The following is an 18,142-nucleotide window of genomic DNA, read 5'->3' as shown; positions in this document are numbered from 1 at the left end:
ACACCAAGCCAAAAATCAGGTTAGTTTATTGATTATAAATATAAACATCATAAATATAATATAACAAAAACAAAGGGGCTTTACAAAAATATTAAAAAAAACTATACAGAATAAAAATAACGGCTATTACTTTTTCCATGTAGATGAACATCTTGTTCTTCAAGTTAAGGTTATACACAAATCTAATAGATAAAATACAGCTTTAGTGTTTAAGGCACATATTGTGAACACAACCTAGTAAACAGCACTGGGTTCAGCGGGAATGTTCATTTCAATAGCTCATTAGGCTATTTGTTAGCAATAAGTTATAGTCCTAAATCAACAGATTTGTTAGCAGTCTTGTATAAAACATGTTACCCAGAAAACTTCATACTTTCTCCTGATTTACATTAAAACACTGCCTTGATTACTGTGAGTGAGAAACTGCAGTAATTTGTGCCCTTTTAAAAATGATTGTCATTTTTAGTGGTGGTGAAAAGCTCCTGAATAAAGATGTGGATTATACAAAGACAGGAGGTGACACAAAGAAGCGCAGCTCCCAATGTGTTTGTAAAGGTAATAGGCTGGGAATGAGTCTGAAGCCACTGCTTCCGTAAGGTCATGTCTAGCTCAATTGCAGTCAGCTGGAAATAGGTGCCAATGATTGCAAAGACATGAAAGAGCTGGTGGCTATGCCCTGTGAAGAAGAAGAAAAAAAAAGATAAATGATTAAACATAAATGAATGGGAAAGACAACTGCTAGTGTATTTTTACTGAACAATACCATTTTGTACAACCCACCTATATAGTCAAAACTGCCAGGTGCCAGGCGTTCAGGTAGATGTGTGGCAAAGAGAAAACCTGTGAAGATGGCCAGTGCAGTGTGCAGGTAGTGGACAGCAGTGGCTTCATTTACTGTGCAACCATCACCACTGCACACAAACATCTGCAAGGGGAGAAACATTCGCAAAGAGTTCAGATGCTTGACAGCAGCGGCAATTTATGAAGACCCTCATTCCCCCCCCAATTAGTCAGGAGGAGTGAGTGGGGAGTTAACTCACCCTACAGAGCAAAGGAACACTGTCGAAGATATAAGGATATGCAAAGGCCACAGTGCGCAGACATTTGCCTAATTTCACATTTGTTCTTACAGCAGACCTAACAAAAGAACATTTGTAAACATTTCATAGATTTGATTTGGACAGTCAGCAAGTGAAAATACAATTTGTTCTCGAGGGCTGTCACTCAAGTAAAGGTCATCCATGCCCAACATGCAAGAGAGATGCTGATTAGGAGAATTTTGGTAATGAGGTGGGTTTTTAAATGTTTCTTAAATTACTAATATTTTTAAAAGTCAGAGCAATCCAGTATGTGTGTGTGTGTGTGTGTGTGTGTGTGTGTGTGTGTGTGTGTGTGTGTGTGTGTGTATATATATATAGATATAGATAGATAGATATTTTCTTGTCTGCTTTTCCCTAAATTACTTATGTGGTACCATTTCATAACATTTCACAATGCCATGAATCAGCAAATGTCTTGCCTTGAGTAGCAGGCCAGTCCAGTGGAGATGATGGAGTTAATCACAGCAGCAGGAATGTAGTATCTATGGAACATGCTGTTGACCCATTTTTCAGGAAATGCATAAGAGGAGTAGGAGATAGCAGAGCCTGTTGGTGCCCAAAAACCCAAATAAATGCAAACCAAATGAAGGATTTCTAAGAAAACAACAAAATAACAGCTTATTTCCAATGAGTAAGTTTGAACAAATCAGGATTCTGTTCTGCAATGTTTGTGTATGAGATGGAATAATTATTTTACACTTTACGTATCTGTGCATTTCTTATTACTCAGCATTCAATGTAAAAGGTTTAAAGGGCTTATTGTTCTGAAAACAAATTCCAATCAAACCCAAGCTATAGAAGCTGAGAGCGCCGTAGTCAAAGAAGAAGCAGATGTGTCTGGCACGCTCTGACATGGTACTGAAGGTGTGAGCGCAGCTGGAGGCCAGTGGGTAGAGGCAGCTGGAGAAGAGGAAGACCACCAGAGGCCAACGGTAGCAATCCTGCCAATCTCCCTCTACTAGCACCACTAGCAGCTTCCATAAGAAGAACCTGGCAAAACGGACAGTTATACCATGGAAAACTCCAGTGGTAGCTCAGTGGTCAAGGTACTGGACTTGTAATTGAAAGGTTGGTGGTTCAAGACCCACCACTGCCAAGTTGTCACTGCTGGGCCTCTGAGCAAGACCCTTAACCCTCAATTGCTCGAGTTGTACTCAGTTATAAATTTAAGTTGCTTTGGATAAAAGCGTCAGGTAAATGTATTTCTATTACAATGTTAAGAATACCTCATCTAGGGTTTTTTTTTTTTTTTTTAAGTACTGTTGGACTCCCTCTTCACACGTTTACATACTGTCACAAAGGGGATCACGACTGATGTGGGATCCACCAGTATGCCTTTGTCTGAGAGCTACTATTCACAGCAAAAAACTGGGAACTACCCCAAGAATAGTAGACATAAGATGTTATACAAAATGTAATGTGAAAGTTAATGACCCAGTTGGTTTAATTTCTAGTGAAGTTGTATATTTGTTTTAGAAAATTGAGTCATACCATGTGGGCAGAAAATGGGTCCAGATGTTAAGGGTTTCATTAGTTAGCTGAAAGACACTAAGAACACAGTCTTTAGCGGTACTGTAGGGGTACCGATATCCTGATATAATCCCATCTTCATGGAAGACCTGTGTAGAAAAGAGGGTCCATTAATTCTACACAAGCCAACAGAAGATTGGGATTACATGTTACACATTATACTTTTTTTTATTTTTTTTTTAAGAATTTTGATACATTTATGGCTTCAATAATGAATAGATTTTTGTTATTTGAGTTAATTATTTAGATAACTAGGCAAAAAAAATTAAGAGGCTAGTACAACAGGTAAGCAAGCACAGGCAAACCCAGGCTGTGTTCAGCTTTCACTCCTTTGAAAGTATTAGGCTTTGTGAGAAGGAAAGCAGCACCAAAATACTACTGCATTAAAAGGTGCAGTAAAGTGCAAGTCAGCTGAATGTATGGTACTTACTTTTGGAACTTGGCTGATGGTTAAAACTCTAGGTAGTTTGATCAGGCTCAACATGATGAGGCTCCTACACTCATCTGCTGAGCTCCAGTGACCTCTTTTCCAATTCTTCCTTTTTCTTGGGTTTTCTGGTGTAATCCTCACGTCCCTCTGAGGATGTACATCCGGAGGGAGAAAAGGGAGAAATGGTTTGTGAGAAACAAGCCCACACGCATAAGACATACAGACAGGGTGTGCTTGGGAGCTCACATACATGATCTAGTTGTGCTTGTGAAGATTAGGAGAAAAATACTACAGAAAGAAATTCATTACTGCCAATACATTTAAAACATATCTTTCTGGATAGATGTCACTGGCAAAAAAACAACAAAAAAACAACAACCGGGTACAAACCAGAATGTGTTCTTAAACAGAGGAAGCAAAGCTTCATGGAACAGTGAGTGGAGCTATAGCTGGTGTAAACACCAGAGGAATGTTAATATTAAACCTAATCTTTGGCCCATATTTAATATTTCCGAACCATTTTGACACGCAAATGTTTTTATGCATAAATCTGCAAGCGTAATAAATAAACATGCTGTTTTGTTGTAACAACCATCACAAGCAGTACTTCCAAACTTTCCATCATCACACAGATAGCTCATATCTCAAACATATCATTACTGCCTAAACCACTTTGTAATTATTAAGCTTCTATTGTTTTTTGGGGGTTTTTTTTAAAGAAAGGTACAGTTAGCTACCTGTACCACAGTGACCTCAGCCCTACAAATACCAGTAGATAATTAACTTATACACAGTGAAAAGATCCGTTTGTCCATTTACTTAACACAACTCTCCTTAAATTACACATTATTATATGACTGCAATTCATTTGTTAAAACGTGGTTAATGCCAAGATCTTTTCAGTGAAATGAATGAGTGAAACATGCATTAGATGAAAACAAACCAAACATCAAATGTCCAGATAATTTCAAAGTAGGTAAATAAGGAGCAGGTTTTAAATTATTCATTCAGTGCTAGACATATCTTAGCAATTATAGCAAATCAAGTATCTATAGTGTTCAGCCTCACTTTCTGAAACATGAATACATGAAAAAGTTTCCACCAGGCTGGTTAAAGCATGAGCTTTGTTCTCAACTGCTTTAGCACAACAAAAATGACCTAAAGCCAGGGTGACCATATCTCATCTTTTTCCTGGGTATGTCTTCTTTTTCCTGGACATTCTCTTTATGGGACCTAAAAATGTGTCCAGCCAGGATTTCTAAAATGGTTAGGATTTGGCTTTCCTTTCGTGCTAACATTTACTTTCTACCAATCACCATACTCTATCTGTCTGTTTTTGCATTGCTTCGACCATTCTCTACAGGTTCCACTGTCTTGCTGGCCATGTTTCTCAATCAAGTACATGACCTACCCACAACCATTGGTCAGATTGTTTCTCACCATGTGAGTGTGAGTAAATGCTTCACAGTAGCATATGGCCAGAGAGGACACGAGACGTTTACCTCCCATTTAATGTATCTATCTTTTGTAGGCTGCCTTTACAAGATCTAAAAATGAGGCAACACCGATGGAACAGTGAAGTTCTGAGGGTTGGGCCTCTTTTTTTCCTAAGATCTGTTTTGTTTATGTACACCACGCATGTGACAAAAGAATTTGACAAAAATCAGTCTCCTTACACAGCACGCAACCTGCACTTCGATTAAATTATTTTTTGGGTCAAACAAAACAGAAATGAAAAATAAATCTAAAATAATTATAGATGTGGACAGAGTTTGTGTGGAAATCTTTAGTACACCATATTGGGTTATGGTAACTGATTTTTGTTTATTCTGTGACCATGAAAATAATATTTTTTTTACTTTATACATTTTTGTAATTCATTTAAATTTATTTGTAAGGAACAGTTGAATGGAAAGGTGATTATGGCCATTTAGGCCTGAAGGCAATTGTCACTGGTCCTGTAAGTGCGTACTGTATGTAATCTTAAAGTTAAAACAGTAAATTTACCCTGCATGTCCTGCTTTGACACAACAAAAGTGTTGCGAGTCATTGAGTGGGCTTTTAACTTTTGGAAGTTTGACTTTTGGTGAACAATTTTAATCAGAAAAACTTATAGCCTATTATTCAAGTTTTGTTTAAGCTTTGTGTCGAGTAGGCTAGTATGATCGGTTATATTTGGCCATTCTTTGAAAAATCCTGTCATAGTATTTATGAAAAGTGAACATTTTAAATAATTGATGGTGAAGGTTGAATAAGGTAAACTTCCTAAGTTTGTCGTGAGGGGGCAATTGAATACAAACGTCTTCCGTTCACCAAAGCTTATATATCTTAAAATGTTTGTTTTTGCATTTGTGAACAGTACAACTATTCTGAATCAAATAAGATGTCAACTTACGATCAGACGCTGCAGAATGCTGAGTGCTGCCACTCCAAGATGTGTAGTGTGGTGTAGTTAAATAAGTAAGACTTCTATTTCATCCTCTGTCGATGTATGGGAACTGAGCAGCAGCAGGAGAAAAACATGTCTTTCTTTGTTTTCGTTGTCAGCTGTGGATCCGCGGGCTAATCTGATTGGTTCACGGGTTTATCCTTGCCGCGCCGTCTCCAAGACCTTTCTGGACACATGGCAGACATGCTGTCCAGGGAACCTGATTACTCAATAACAATTCCCAGTTTATATAACTGTGTAAACAATGTGATCGTTTAAAATGTGATTTATTTGGACCATTCGCTTATGAATGCTTTTCAGTATTCTTGATAAATCGCAGACATTATTACCAGTAAATATCCCAAAATCTTATTAATAGCATATTACGTAGGTCTTTCTTTTGTTTTTCTAATGTAGACTGTAGATGAAATGTTCCATTAAATTCCATTTGCTTGATCGTAGGTGCCGCTGTAAAATTGTGACGTTTCACTACGGCTTCCTCCTATTGACTAATTTGTCCATGACTTTTTTGGAGGTGGTGATTAAAAAAACAAAACATTTGGAGTTATTCTGTAACCAAGACTAAATTTTAACCAGTTTTCATAGTTTTTTATTTTTTTACAAATTATGTACCATATTAGATTAAATGTAAATGTGCAAAGTTTCTACTTTTATTTTTGTTTGTGGTTTCATAACAGGGCAGCATATTGATTTTGCAAAGAGTTGAAAACATTTTGACAATACTGGCCTCTAGTGGCGTTAATGTGTTACATGCAAGGAGGTTACGAAACAGACGACAGTGACGTCACAGACACATCGGCGAAGTACAGTAAACACGAGAAAGCAAAGGAGCACATTGCACGGCCACCGAACTACACACATAACGATAGCCTACGCCTCGAAGGTACGAAAGTGATGAAGTCACTTTGCATGATTATATCCGCGACGTCTGCTTTGTAGTGCATGACTAAACCACTGACTGTTTAGCTTCATTTATTGTCATTTATATATATGTTTTAATGTAAGATGGTGAAGAGAAAGAAGACGGAAGCTGACACACGTGGAACAGAACAAGTTCTCTGCGACGCAAAAAAACAACCGAACGATGAGTTTCCTGAAACTCGTAAGAAGCGTAAGGCCAAGAAAGATGAAAAGACTCCACCAAAACCGGGTGGGCAAAATAGGAGCTAGTTGTGGTCAGATACATAGATAAATTCTCAATGACATAGTTATTTAAACTTTATTGCAGCTTTTAGTACTGGCTTTCTGATTCTGAAAGTCAGCTTCTGGAAACAGCCTAACCTGGAATAATCGTTCTGTGCATTGTAGAGTCATGCATTCAGATAAGTGTGAAGTGGACTGGATGGCAGAAGAAAGGTAACCAAATAAGCATACCACATTACATTTACAAAAGCTCCCTGGGACAGCGGATCCGATCTCATCTAAGACAGGTAATAGTATGCAGCAGTAATGTTACAGGAAGCTCCAATAATTTGTGCTTTTATCTGGTTAAAAAAAAACAAAACATTAAAACAGTAAGTTTGTTTGTCTTTCGATATGGGCGCAGCTGAAGTGTTGATTTTACCCTCATCTCTGAAGTGTCTCCAGGAGCCTTTCACACGCTCCCTGGGCTCCTACAGATTGCTCCGCACAGCCAGTCCATTTGACAGGAGGGTGACATGTCTCGAGTGGCACCCCAGCTACCTCAGCAAGGTGGCTGTGGGCTCCAAAGGTGGAGACATCATCTTGTGGGACTATGAGGAGCTGAACAATGCAGCCTTCATACAAGGGGTGAGAGGGATATCTTGTCACTTGCAACTGGCCAGGTATAATAATGTGGGACATTTTCACAAAATAAAATTCTTCCACTTTGCCAGTATGCACTATAAAGGCCTGAGCTATTTGGTTTTTTTCTTTTGTAATTAAAGGCTGGCTTACTGTACAGTTGGGTAGAAAAGACCAAGACAACATAACTTTCAGACTTTGTTGACTTTCTTCTTTGCCCAAGTATTCAGCAAATTAGTCTCACATGATTTCAAATGTCAAACACCATCGGCATAACTTGAATTTAAGGAATTGCTCCTGTTTATGATCCTGCATATTGGAAAAATATTTAGAAAGAGGAGTTCTGGGACAGCCGAGAGGACCACCTCAACAGACATCTGGTGCTGAGCTTTTCTGTGATGGTCTGTTTATGTGCTCACAGAAAGGTGCTGGTGACTCTATTGGGGAAATGAAGTTCTGTCCCTCAGATGCATCCAAAGTCTATGTGGCCTCTGGTGATGGCACACTCACCTTGCAGAGCTTTGAGCACCTACCGAGTGAGACGATTTCTCAAGTCCCCAGCTGTAGCCATGGCCATCACAGTCTTTGGTGAGCAAGCAGATTAGTTTGTTTGTTTTTTCTCTCAGATAGGTCTTGTGTTTGGATATAGGTGTAAGTACACATTGTCTTGTATAAGCTTTTTTCTCAGTTCTGTTTTTATTACTGATCAAGTACTGCCAATCATCAGAGATTGTACAACACTGTGATTTCCAAAATGAGCTCGAGAGAGAAGCGTTCTCACATTGGGTGTGTTGCAGATGTGCTGCCTTTTACCTTTCTCCTGCAAAAATGTAAACACACTGATGACATACAATGATTTTACATGCAGTGGCACATTTAAAATAATGGTAGTAATCCCTTTGTATCATAACAAATTTTAATGACTTCCAAATCTCTGCTGTCGTCCCTAGTTACTGGTACTGCTGTGTGGATGTTTCTTTGAGTCGCCAAATGGTCGTTACTGGGGACAATGCAGGCAGATTGCTTTTGTTTGGACTGGATGGACAAGAGGTGGGAGATAAGCAATAGTAGTGAAGATGCTGTCTTTGTAAAGTAAAAGAAAACATCACTTCTTCAATAAAGGAGGTTTTGATCTTTCTTGAAATATGCCTTTCCCCATCTCACTGTAGATCTTAAATGAGAAGCTACACAAGGGTAAAGTGACCCATGCAGAATTCAACCCTCGCTATGACTGGCTCATGGCAACATCATCTGTTGACACCACTGTTAAGCTGTGGGACCTCAGAAACATTAAAGACAAAAACAGTTACTTGCATGAAATCCCTCATAAGAAGCCTGTTAATGCTGGTAAGTGCACAAATGCCCATGCACTTAAAGAAAAGGCAATGAACTGCATATATATTTGATGAACATTTATTTTTGCTCTCTCCTTTCTTCAATTGTCCTTATTTTAGCTTATTTCAACCCAACTGACTGTACCAAGCTTCTCACTACAGACCAGATGGATGAGATCAGGATATATTCCTCATTTGATTGGTCTAAGCCATCTCAGGTTATTGTACACCCACATCGACAGTTCCAGCACCTGACACCCATCAAGGTCAGAGCCCAGGAGAACCATCTGATTAGACAATTACATCGATTGAACTCTTTTGGGTGTGAACTGGTTTGGTGATTTTCTTGGCCCAATTCACTTATAATATTCCAAAAGCCATGAGGATGTCTGTGATGTTTTCATCTTAGGCAACTTGGCACCCCATATATGATCTCATTGTTGTTGGCCGTTACCCTGATGACCGTGTCTTTACTGATGATGAGAGAACCATTGATATATTTGATGCCAACACAGGCAGGCTTGTGAATCAGCTGAAAGACCCCAACACCCATGGCATTGTGTCTGTAAGTGGGTTTTTACTTCCTCTCCAGTCTTACAAAATAACTGTGGGTTCATGGTTCCTAGGACTCTCTGTGCCCATACGTGCATATTGTCAACAAAACAAATCTCCCAATATGTCAGTGTATTACCTACAGTAATACCAAAACCAACATGGATACAGCGCCTCATGAAACTATTCATACCCTTGGTGTTTTTCCTGTTTTGTTGTGTTACAACCTGGAATTAAAATGGATTTGCAATTGGATTTCGTGTAAAGGATGTAACAAAATAGTCCAAATTCTTGAAGTTGAAGGAAAACAATACCTTGTTTAAAAAACTGAAAAGTTGTCAGTGCATGCGTATTCACCCCCTTTGCTATGAAACTTCTACATAGTATCAGGCCCAACCTTTTAACTGCAGGAGCTGCATAATTCATTGATTGAAGTCCACCTGTGTGTAATCAAAGTGACGTTATTTGTCACATGTCAGTATAAATACATCTGTTCTGCAAGGCCTGCCCGAAGACCAAGGTGCTCTCCAAACAGGTTAGATGCAAAGTTATGGAAAGTACAGATAAGGGATAGTTTATTTAAAAGGAGGACATTAAAGATAGATTCAGCAACAATAACAGTACAGGAGCACTATAGCACATATACACCCAGTTTAAGCTGTACACTCTGCTTCATGGAAGTGTGGCCTCAAAAATACCATTGCTTATAGACATACATACCCCAAGACACCTGTGTATAATTGTAAAAGTCTCTAAGAGGTATTGCATTTGGGGATAAATACTTATGCACACTAAAGAGGTCTTAATTATTGCTTGTGTCACAAAGTGGTAGACATGTTCTGTAATTCAAATGATGCAGCACCCCAAAAAAACACTGGGGGGTTGTATTGTTGGTGAATACAGTGCTGTACTCTACCTTTGGTGCAAAAAAGTGTTGACATTCAGAACATTCATAATGTCTATGATGTTGTTTGTTAGCTCAACAAATTCCATCCAATGGGGAGCGTATTGGCATCTGGAATGGGTAAGTACTCCGTGTAATTCTTGTAATTGTGAAAATTATTCAAGGAAAGTCAAAAACTGAAAACTGCCTGTGTGTGTTATTTTGAATGTGCACTTCTTTCCTGAGAACACTTAATGTTCATCTGCAGGTTATAATATTTTGATCTGGAGCCAGGATGATACTGTAAGCCAGATGCTTGGAACACAAAGAGAGGAAAGAACAGAGTCTGGAGAGAGAGATGGAAACTCTAGAGTCCAGCAGAGAGCTCAGCAGCACCCCCGACCAAGACCAAAAACCAAAACTGAATGTAAAATGGTGAAAAAGAAGTCATAGATGGGCTCTGCCGCTACTTAAAGATTATATGTACAATAGACATCGTTGTAAGACAATGATGTATCCATTTTCATACAGCTTTTTTTTATTTTAAGATATTTTTCCAGTTTTTAAACTTTATAACTTTTTAAACATTGTTTATTCATATAATATACTTTGTACTGGTTAGAATAGCAAGGAAGAGTCATATTGGAAACAAAAAGTTAAAAAATAAAACAGCATGGGTATTTACTAATGGGGGGGTGAGTAGTAACATGTTTACCTAAAGATCTCAAAATACACAGGGTTCTCTCTGACAGTCTGTGAGGCATACACACTGGCTAAACGTGAGGACCTGGACTTTGAAACTGCCTTGTAGATTCACTGTGGGATTATTTAAAACCTGCGTAGCTGATTGAGGGTGACGTTTGCTAGGCGCCCAAGGACCCATGGCCAAGCATGGTCTTGCTCTTGGACCTGGTAGGCTGAGTAAATCATTCCTAGGATGAGGGTCTCAAACCTGGACTGAGAGAATGACTGCTCGCCCTCCTCCAGAGTGGCTAGCAGTTCCTCCATTGCGGGCACGGTCTTGGGTACGTTGTCGTTTATAAGGCTTAAGAAAGCTCGGCCCTGCTTCATCGATGCCATCTCTTCATCCCGCAAGGCAACGTTGTTGTCAGCATCAATCACGAGGCCACTCAGTAAGAACTAAGATGAACATGTAAATCATATTTTCTCTATAGTTTAACCTTTTTAAAAACACACACATTTATATATATATATATATACACACACACATTAGAGAACAATTTATGAACACTTGATTTTTTCAGAAAATAATCTTCACTGGTCAACATTTGAAGGTTAGGGGTATACCATGCTGCTAGAACACTTTTACAAAATAACCAACGTATTTTAACATAAAACCTTTATTTTGCAGAAAGCAATGATCAAAATTGGAGAACAACAGTGACTGTAGCACAGAGAAAGATTACAACTAAATTTTCTGCACGTTACAACAGTCACTAATCAGTAGGAAGTGTACGGGCCGTTGCTTTGATTGACTTCTCACGCTGCTCTGGTGTGATTTTGGTCCACTCTTGCAGTTTCTTCCACAGTTCGGTGACTGTTGTGGGTTTCTTGGCCATAACTGTCACCGAGGATTTTCCAGAGGTTTTCGATTGTGTTTAGATCAGGACTCTGAGCTGGCCCTTTCATTGTTTCAATGTCTGTTTCAGGGAACTACAGGGGGGGCAATTGTCCTGCAATTGTCCTGCATGCAAATTACTGGCTGATTGGGTGATGAATACAAGGAAGGAACCACGTGTTGTTGAAGGTTCTGTTCACTCTGCCATGTAGCTGTAGGAGAGGTCCCACTCCTGCTGCTGAAAACATTCTGAAACGTTCTGGTATCTGAAAGTGTTCTCTAGATTTGATCGTGTTCTTTTTCGATTATCTCATTTAAGTTTTTTATACTGTTCTTTAGAATATATACAACTCGTGAAATAAGCTTCAAATACTGCTCTTTTACTCCTGTTAGGATAAACTCACATAGGACTAGACAGTGACCTTGACATTTAGGAAATTGTGTGGCGTTCTCTAATTTTGTTCTGCAGCGTGTGTATGGCTGACGACTTTCTGAAATAAATGATTTAACCCTTTAATGAGTAATTATACGTGCTTCCTTCGACTCGAACCGTGCATGTGAAAGAAGGAGCAAACACTAATAATGAAGCCTTCCTACCTCAAATACCAAGTTTGCATCGCTGACCGATTTGATGAAAGCGTGTTGAGAGACGCCACCGTGTAGAACAGCTGATGGATCTGAATACAAAATAAATGTTTGGGATTTTTTTTATCAGGTTTACTGTCATTAACAGAACTGAAAACTGTAACCTGATACTTGAACTGTTTTTAAGTTCCTCGTACTGAAAACCGAGGAGGTTAACACTTAATCATATAGTGGGATTTTATAAATCCCACGCTTGCTCGTGATATCTGGTTCTCGGATACAACTTTGCTTCGTTATTAAAAATATTAACCAATCAGTAACTGTAATCCATATCTGTCGTATTTTATGTCACTCAAAATCTGCAAATTGCCAATGTATTGCACGACATAATATGGCCTGCCAACCCTGTGCACTCCGTTGGTAAAAGTAGAATGCTAAAATTGAGCACTTTCTGATTTTTTTAAATAAACAATAATGGAAACACAACAAGTCACAAGTATTAAAATAGCCTACCCGAAATGTGGCAAAAGTCCCTAAAAAACACAAGACAAACGACAGCCCACGTGAACTGAATCCACTGCATTTTTGACGACATTGCAACAAACCATTCGCCTGAAACATCTGAACAACAGCAATGGCACTTCTAGTTGGATATATTTCAGCAATAAAACCGCAGAATGCGGTTCCTTTTTTTGGTCGCATTCTTCCACCTCGGGGAAATAAATGTTTCGGCCAACACTCTGCAGAATTTAGAATTATTTATTTTGTCTTTTGCAGTCGAAGGATTGTCTATTTTTTAGACAATTGCATGTATAAGTAATAATATATTGTGAGATATTTGGATATACGTGCCATACAGTAATTAAGAGATTTACACGGTGTTGACGATAGTCTACGAAATGACGTTCAGTTCGCTTACTCTATATGCAATGACGGGCCTCCAACGCACCGTGGCAGCAGCGAGCTAGAGACACGCCGCCAATACGCACTTCCCGGCGCTTACATCAACACGCACCAAAGCAGCCCCGTTATGGCTAATCAAAACCCGTCTTTTTATGAGGGCTGTGCGGTTACAAGTGAAAGTCCGTAAATCCGCAAGTAGTGTGCGATATTTTTACAACTGTCAGACTAGCATATTGCATATGCATTCAGTGTATAACCAAGTCATCCGAAGTGGGCCTATAGAGTGTGCAGACGAACTAGCTAGCTGCAGATATTGTTGCTAACGTTAGTAGCTACTTAGCTAGTAAGCTAACTAGTAGACTGAGCTAACGTCTAAGATAGTTAACGCTAGCTACGTTTGCTTGTTTAGACAGCAAATGTTTTAATCTAATTCATTTAGCTAAGGAAGGCTCGCAGAATAACTGCTAGATGTACTTTCCTGGGTTGCTATTGCCTTGTGATGGCTAGGTAGCGTCATTGTTGATGGATGTGCTGGCTGCGCTCTTGTCCATGTCGAGTTTGCTTGCGTGAGCGCGTCCCCATACAGGGCAAAGTATATATGTAATCACTCGAATCACTCTGTAATCACTCTATAATCTGGAACATTGTGTTTGTACCGTTGATAATTTTTTTTTGCCACGTTTCAACCGGAGTGAGAGGGTGTGGGAAGTCCCTGTGTATGTTTTACGATCATCGAATGCCATGGAGACCAGTGATGACGGGGGTCTCAGTGTCGGGGCTTCGTCTGGAGAGGAAAACTACTTCCAGGGCTACACTTTCACTGATCGCTCCCACTCCACCCGCGTCGTCAAGAGCATCATGGACCTGTGTTTAGAGGATGGCCTGTTTGCAGACGTCACCGTCACAGTGGAAGGCAGAGAGTTCCAGCTTCATCGCCTGGTGCTGTCAGCGCAGAGCAGCTTCTTCAGGTCCATGTTCACCTCAAACCTTAGGGAGGCCCATGATCGCAACATCGAGCTGAAAGATGTCAGTGCGCCTGTCTTCCAGTTGCTAGTGGACTACATCTATCATGGGATGATCAAACTCCAGGTGGAAGACCTGCAAGACACCTACGAAATGGCTGACATGTATCAGCTCACTGCTCTGTTTGAGGAGTGCTCACGCTTCCTCTCACGGACTGTGGAGGTTAAGAATTGTCTGCAGGTGGGTGTTGGACAGCTTTTTTTATCTCCCCTCAGTGGAGTACCATTGGCCTCTGTTCCATTCCTAAATACTGGGCAGTGGCTAACTGAGCTGTCTGTTTTAGGTGATGTGGTTGGCAGATAGGCATAGTGACCAGGAACTCTATACAGCTGCTAAACACTGTGCCAAGATTCATCTGGTGCAGCTGCATCAGACAGAGGAGTTCCTCAACCTGCCTTTGCGTCTCCTAATGGACATCATCAAAGGTGGGTTCTGTGGACAGAACGAGCTGGTTTGCATTAGCATTGCTAAGTTTGTTCAGGGAGAAGTCTAGCGGTTCTTTAGCAGTGTAGTCGACGGTCTCATGTAACAGTGTTGAGGCTGTATATTTGAAGAGGCAGGCTCTATATTTGATTGAGAGAGGTACTGGGATTGTGGGAGCTAAAATAAAATAAACGGATATGGATTCAAGCTGCATATAAATCATTCAGTCTAAAAGTGGAATGGAATGTTGCAGAATCAGGATTAGGCTCAGCAACATTTTATGTACTAATTATGACAAGTACGTCAGCCACTAGAGACAGTAACCCTGATGTGACTTCTAGACTGTTTTAAACTCACATATGTCCTTTCTGAATATTTCTAACATTTGTAATCAAATCCGTGTAATAAAGCAGAAAAATGTAAAACAAAACTTAGTGAAATTGGTCTGTTATCATAAACAGTTCTATGTTTACAGCAACACCATATTAGGGTACATTGTCCTTACACATTTAAACATAAATGTGGGCCTTATATGGCTATATACCTTCAAAAGTGTAGAATTTTTTTAAGTGCAACCTGTACAACTTGACATCTATGCAGGAATACTAGGAAATTGCATAAGCACCATGTTGAATGAGAATCAGCATTCATGAACTAAAGCATACAATAATTCAAACATGTTTATTAGTACTTGGTGTGTATAATAGTCCCTGCAAAAGTGAAATGATTTAGAGAGCACATTACCTCTTATTCAGTCTAATTCTGGCTCTGATTTGTCAGAATAACTAAATGGACTGGATTCATATGATGTATTTGAATCGCCCTCTCTCAAATTGCAGTTTAAAGCTGATGATCTTAACTTCCCTGTCTTAGATGGTGTTCCAAGCTCACAAAATCCAACTTCAGCAATTGAGTCTTGGATAAACCACAACAAAGTTGAGCGGGAGGAATTCTCAGATATGCTCTCAGACAGCCTAAAGGTAGGTTTTAATGCACTTTCCCAAAATTAACATGTAATTAGGATTTTCTGTTTACACTGTAAATAGAATGATTTTTTTTAAACGCACTCAATGATTTTATAACACACTGATTCAATCCAGTTATGCAGATGGCATTTTAAATGTAATTACTGTAATTAAATGTAATGTTTTTTTTAATATTCTCCCGGTTTTCCACCCCTCCTCCCTGCATTTCAGGAGATTGGTGAGAACGTGCACATTTACCTGATTGGGAAGGAGGAGACGCGTACACACTCTCTGGCCGTGTCTCTGCACTGCGACGAGGACGACGCCATCAGCGTGAGCGGTCAGAACAGCCTGTGCCACCAGATCACGGCGGCGTGCAAGCACGGCTCAGACCTGTATGTGGTGGGCGGCTCCATCCCGCGGCGCATGTGGAAGTGTAACATGCACACGATGGACTGGGAGCGGTGCGCGCCGCTGCCTCGTGATCGCCTCCACCACACCCTAGTGTCTGTCACCGCCGAGGATGCCATCTACTCGCTGGGCGGCAAGACATTACAGGACACGCTGTCCAACGCCGTCATCTACTACACGGTGAGGGACAACATGTGGACGGAGACGAGCCAGCTGGATACGGCGGTGTCGGGCGCAGCCGGCGTGAACCTGGGCGGCACCATCTACCTGCTGGGCGGAGAGGAGAACGACATGGACTTCTTCACCAAGCCCTCACGCCTCATCCAGTGCTTCGACACAGCAGTGCAACACTGCCACACCAAGCCGTACATGCTGCCTTTTGCTGGCTGCATGCACGCCACTGCCCACAAGGACCTGATCTTCGTGGTGGCCGAGGGCGACTCGCTGGTGTGTTACAACCCACTCCTGGACAGCTTCACGCGTCTGCGCTTCCCCGAGGTGTGGAGCTGCGTGCCGTCCCTCTGGAAGGTGGCCAGCTGCAACGGCTGCATCTATGTCTTCAGGGACAAATGCAAGAAGGGCGATGCCAACACGCTGAAGCTGAACCCCGCCACGTCCGTCGTGTCCGTCATCAAGGGAATCAAGATCCTTCTGACGAACTGGCAGTTTGTTCTGGCCTGATGGTTTGCTTGAAATGCTATTCGTCCCATAATTCAGGGCGACTGTGTGAATGTGTTAGGAGCATACAATTTGCAGTGGTGGTGAATAGTGATGTAGTAGGAAAAGCTGAAACCGTAGTGCAAGACAGTGATTTTGTATTTGCCGTTTGTGTTACAAGCCTTATCCAGTTGTGCAGTGTGGTAAACTGTGGCACACAGCTCAGTATCAGTGAAAGCCATTAATAATCTGAACTATAAAATGAATGAGTCCATACTTCCTTTGGCATCTACTGAAGCAGAATAAACAAGCCTAATTATTGTCTTGTTGACAATACATTTTCAAGTCCAGCTGATGACGTAGTGTTCGAGTGCAGTTAAAAGCTTGGTTGACTTGCATTTGAATGTGTTATTTTTCTAAAAAATACAGTTGCTTATATTTATGAACCATTTTGGAGTAAGAATGATGATCCCTGAGCAAGCCACTTGTTTCAGTATAATTGTATTTAATAGTACATGTCAGCACTCTTACTCTAAAATGATTGATAAATATGGGCCTTACATCTATTCAGATATTGAGTTTGGGTAGTAATTTAAATAGCTGACTGTTGATATAGTAAATTTACCATGCCAAAGGTTTTCTTCTTGTGTAATCTACAGTGTCATCAAAAACACATACCACATACAGTCAAAAAGTTACAAACTGGAAAACTTATCAATGTGAGGTAGCTCCAGTTATTGAGCTGTAGTGTCTAATAGTCCAAACACTTTCCAAGTATGGATTTCCTACTGCATGTAGCAAGGGTTTTGTATCAGTATAATGAAGCCATGGCATGATGTCAAAAAATAAAAAACACACTTTTTTTGACAGTGGAATTTCAGAGGAGTTCTCCTCACTATATCCAGTGTTGATATAGTCTTTGTGTTTTGTGACACGTATATCTGACTATTGATGGCAGTATTGTGGACAAAACATGCTCATGTAAAGGCTTTTGAAGCAACAGATGTTTTTATTACAGTCATGCTCCAATTTCTTTGGCCAACATTTACATTAAATGTGGAATATTATTGCTTTTTGTCTTTGAGTGTATATAGCATCAGTTAAGTAGCCTTATTAAAACCACAGAAATATCCATCTGCATGCTGAAGGAAGAATGCTGCTGTCACAGATTTAAGATTTATAAGTGCCTATAGTGCCTTATCATGCCTGAAAATATTCAGTTTAGTTAGTAAACTCTAAAGAGTTTAGGTAGTAGCAGCTTGTTTATTTTATTCTTGCCTAAAATGATTGGCTTGTTGCTGATCACATGACTTGACTGCTGGAACAGGAAGCACTCTGCATGTGTAACCCAGCCAGTATAGCGTGTCTTCACCTGCCTGACCTCACTGAGCCTTTACTTCCCTTAAATATATGACACTCTGGCAGAGACGCCATTATGTTTAATCTTACTTTCACTACTCCTACAGATTATTCTGTGATTATTCAGATTATTCTATTTTTGATATCCTTGGGGTCGTTTTTGTTCTGTTGTGTGTAAAGAAATAGACAATTGTC

The 18,142-nt window shown here is 40.1% G+C and overlaps 4 protein-coding genes across 4 annotated transcripts; 2 read left to right on the top strand and 2 right to left on the bottom strand.

Moving 5' to 3' along the window:
* Positions 1–9: 9 nt before the first annotated feature.
* paqr5a (progestin and adipoQ receptor family member Va) lies at positions 10–5,961 on the bottom strand. Its single transcript, XM_027022351.3, has 8 exons — positions 5,456–5,961; positions 3,061–3,207; positions 2,592–2,719; positions 1,888–2,090; positions 1,520–1,646; positions 1,041–1,137; positions 781–925; positions 10–676 (listed from the first exon to the last, which is right to left on the bottom strand). The coding sequence occupies exons 2-8, from the start codon at positions 3,112–3,114 to the stop codon at positions 444–446; spliced, it is 987 nt and encodes a 328-aa protein (XP_026878152.2). The 5' UTR covers positions 3,115–3,207; positions 5,456–5,961; the 3' UTR covers positions 10–443.
* Positions 5,962–6,287: 326 nt separating this feature from the next.
* On the top strand, positions 6,288–12,138 carry ddb2 (damage-specific DNA binding protein 2). Its single transcript, XM_027022355.3, has 11 exons — positions 6,288–6,392; positions 6,515–6,659; positions 6,818–6,939; positions 7,088–7,279; positions 7,695–7,861; positions 8,224–8,323; positions 8,443–8,620; positions 8,728–8,873; positions 9,017–9,172; positions 10,138–10,183; positions 10,311–12,138. Exons 2-11 carry the CDS (start codon positions 6,515–6,517, stop codon positions 10,493–10,495), a joined length of 1,437 nt encoding a protein of 478 aa, XP_026878156.2. The 5' UTR covers positions 6,288–6,392; the 3' UTR covers positions 10,496–12,138.
* LOC113585067 (protein FAM180A) lies at positions 10,538–13,093 on the bottom strand. The gene is made up of 3 exons (XM_027022356.3): positions 12,720–13,093; positions 12,219–12,298; positions 10,538–11,182 (listed from the first exon to the last, which is right to left on the bottom strand). Exons 1-3 carry the CDS (start codon positions 12,799–12,801, stop codon positions 10,871–10,873), a joined length of 474 nt encoding a protein of 157 aa, XP_026878157.1. The 5' UTR covers positions 12,802–13,093; the 3' UTR covers positions 10,538–10,870.
* Positions 13,094–13,850: 757 nt separating this feature from the next.
* On the top strand, positions 13,851–17,655 carry kbtbd4 (kelch repeat and BTB (POZ) domain containing 4). Its single transcript, XM_027022354.3, has 4 exons — positions 13,851–14,312; positions 14,416–14,557; positions 15,429–15,535; positions 15,752–17,655. Exons 1-4 carry the CDS (start codon positions 13,851–13,853, stop codon positions 16,610–16,612), a joined length of 1,572 nt encoding a protein of 523 aa, XP_026878155.1. The 3' UTR covers positions 16,613–17,655.
* Positions 17,656–18,142: the final 487 nt, after the last annotated feature.

This window comes from Electrophorus electricus, chromosome 6, assembly GCF_041902795.1.
Source record: "Electrophorus electricus isolate QZ-2024a chromosome 6, ASM4190279v1, whole genome shotgun sequence".
Lineage (NCBI taxonomy): Eukaryota > Metazoa > Chordata > Actinopteri > Gymnotiformes > Gymnotidae > Electrophorus > Electrophorus electricus.
This window is presented reverse-complemented; position numbering and strand designations above follow the sequence as displayed.

Bases quoted from the DNA above. Each gene is read 5' to 3' on its own strand.
- paqr5a (XM_027022351.3), bottom strand. From the start codon at position 3,114: ATGTTGAGCCTGATCAAACTACCTAGAGTTTTAACCATCAGCCAAGTT. The intron at 2,720-3,060 runs GTAAGTACCATA...TTTTCTACACAG, and splicing joins CCATCAGCCAAGTTCCAAAA to GTCTTCCATGAAGATGGGAT. The intron at 2,091-2,591 runs GTATGACTCAAT...CCGTTTTGCCAG, and splicing joins ACCCATTTTCTGCCCACATG to GTTCTTCTTATGGAAGCTGC.
- kbtbd4 (XM_027022354.3), top strand. From the start codon at position 13,851: ATGGAGACCAGTGATGACGGGGGTCTCAGTGTCGGGGCTTCGTCTGGA. The intron at 14,558-15,428 runs GTGGGTTCTGTG...TCCCTGTCTTAG, and splicing joins CCTAATGGACATCATCAAAG to ATGGTGTTCCAAGCTCACAA. The intron at 15,536-15,751 runs GTAGGTTTTAAT...CCTGCATTTCAG, and splicing joins TGCTCTCAGACAGCCTAAAG to GAGATTGGTGAGAACGTGCA.
- LOC113585067 (XM_027022356.3), bottom strand. From the start codon at position 12,801: ATGTCGTCAAAAATGCAGTGGATTCAGTTCACGTGGGCTGTCGTTTGT. The intron at 12,299-12,719 runs GTAGGCTATTTT...TTTTGTATTCAG, and splicing joins GGACTTTTGCCACATTTCGG to ATCCATCAGCTGTTCTACAC. The intron at 11,183-12,218 runs GTAGGAAGGCTT...TGTTCATCTTAG, and splicing joins ATGCAAACTTGGTATTTGAG to TTCTTACTGAGTGGCCTCGT.
- ddb2 (XM_027022355.3), top strand. From the start codon at position 6,515: ATGGTGAAGAGAAAGAAGACGGAAGCTGACACACGTGGAACAGAACAA. The intron at 6,940-7,087 runs GTAATAGTATGC...TCATCTCTGAAG, and splicing joins TCCGATCTCATCTAAGACAG to TGTCTCCAGGAGCCTTTCAC. The intron at 8,874-9,016 runs GTCAGAGCCCAG...TTTTCATCTTAG, and splicing joins AGCACCTGACACCCATCAAG to GCAACTTGGCACCCCATATA.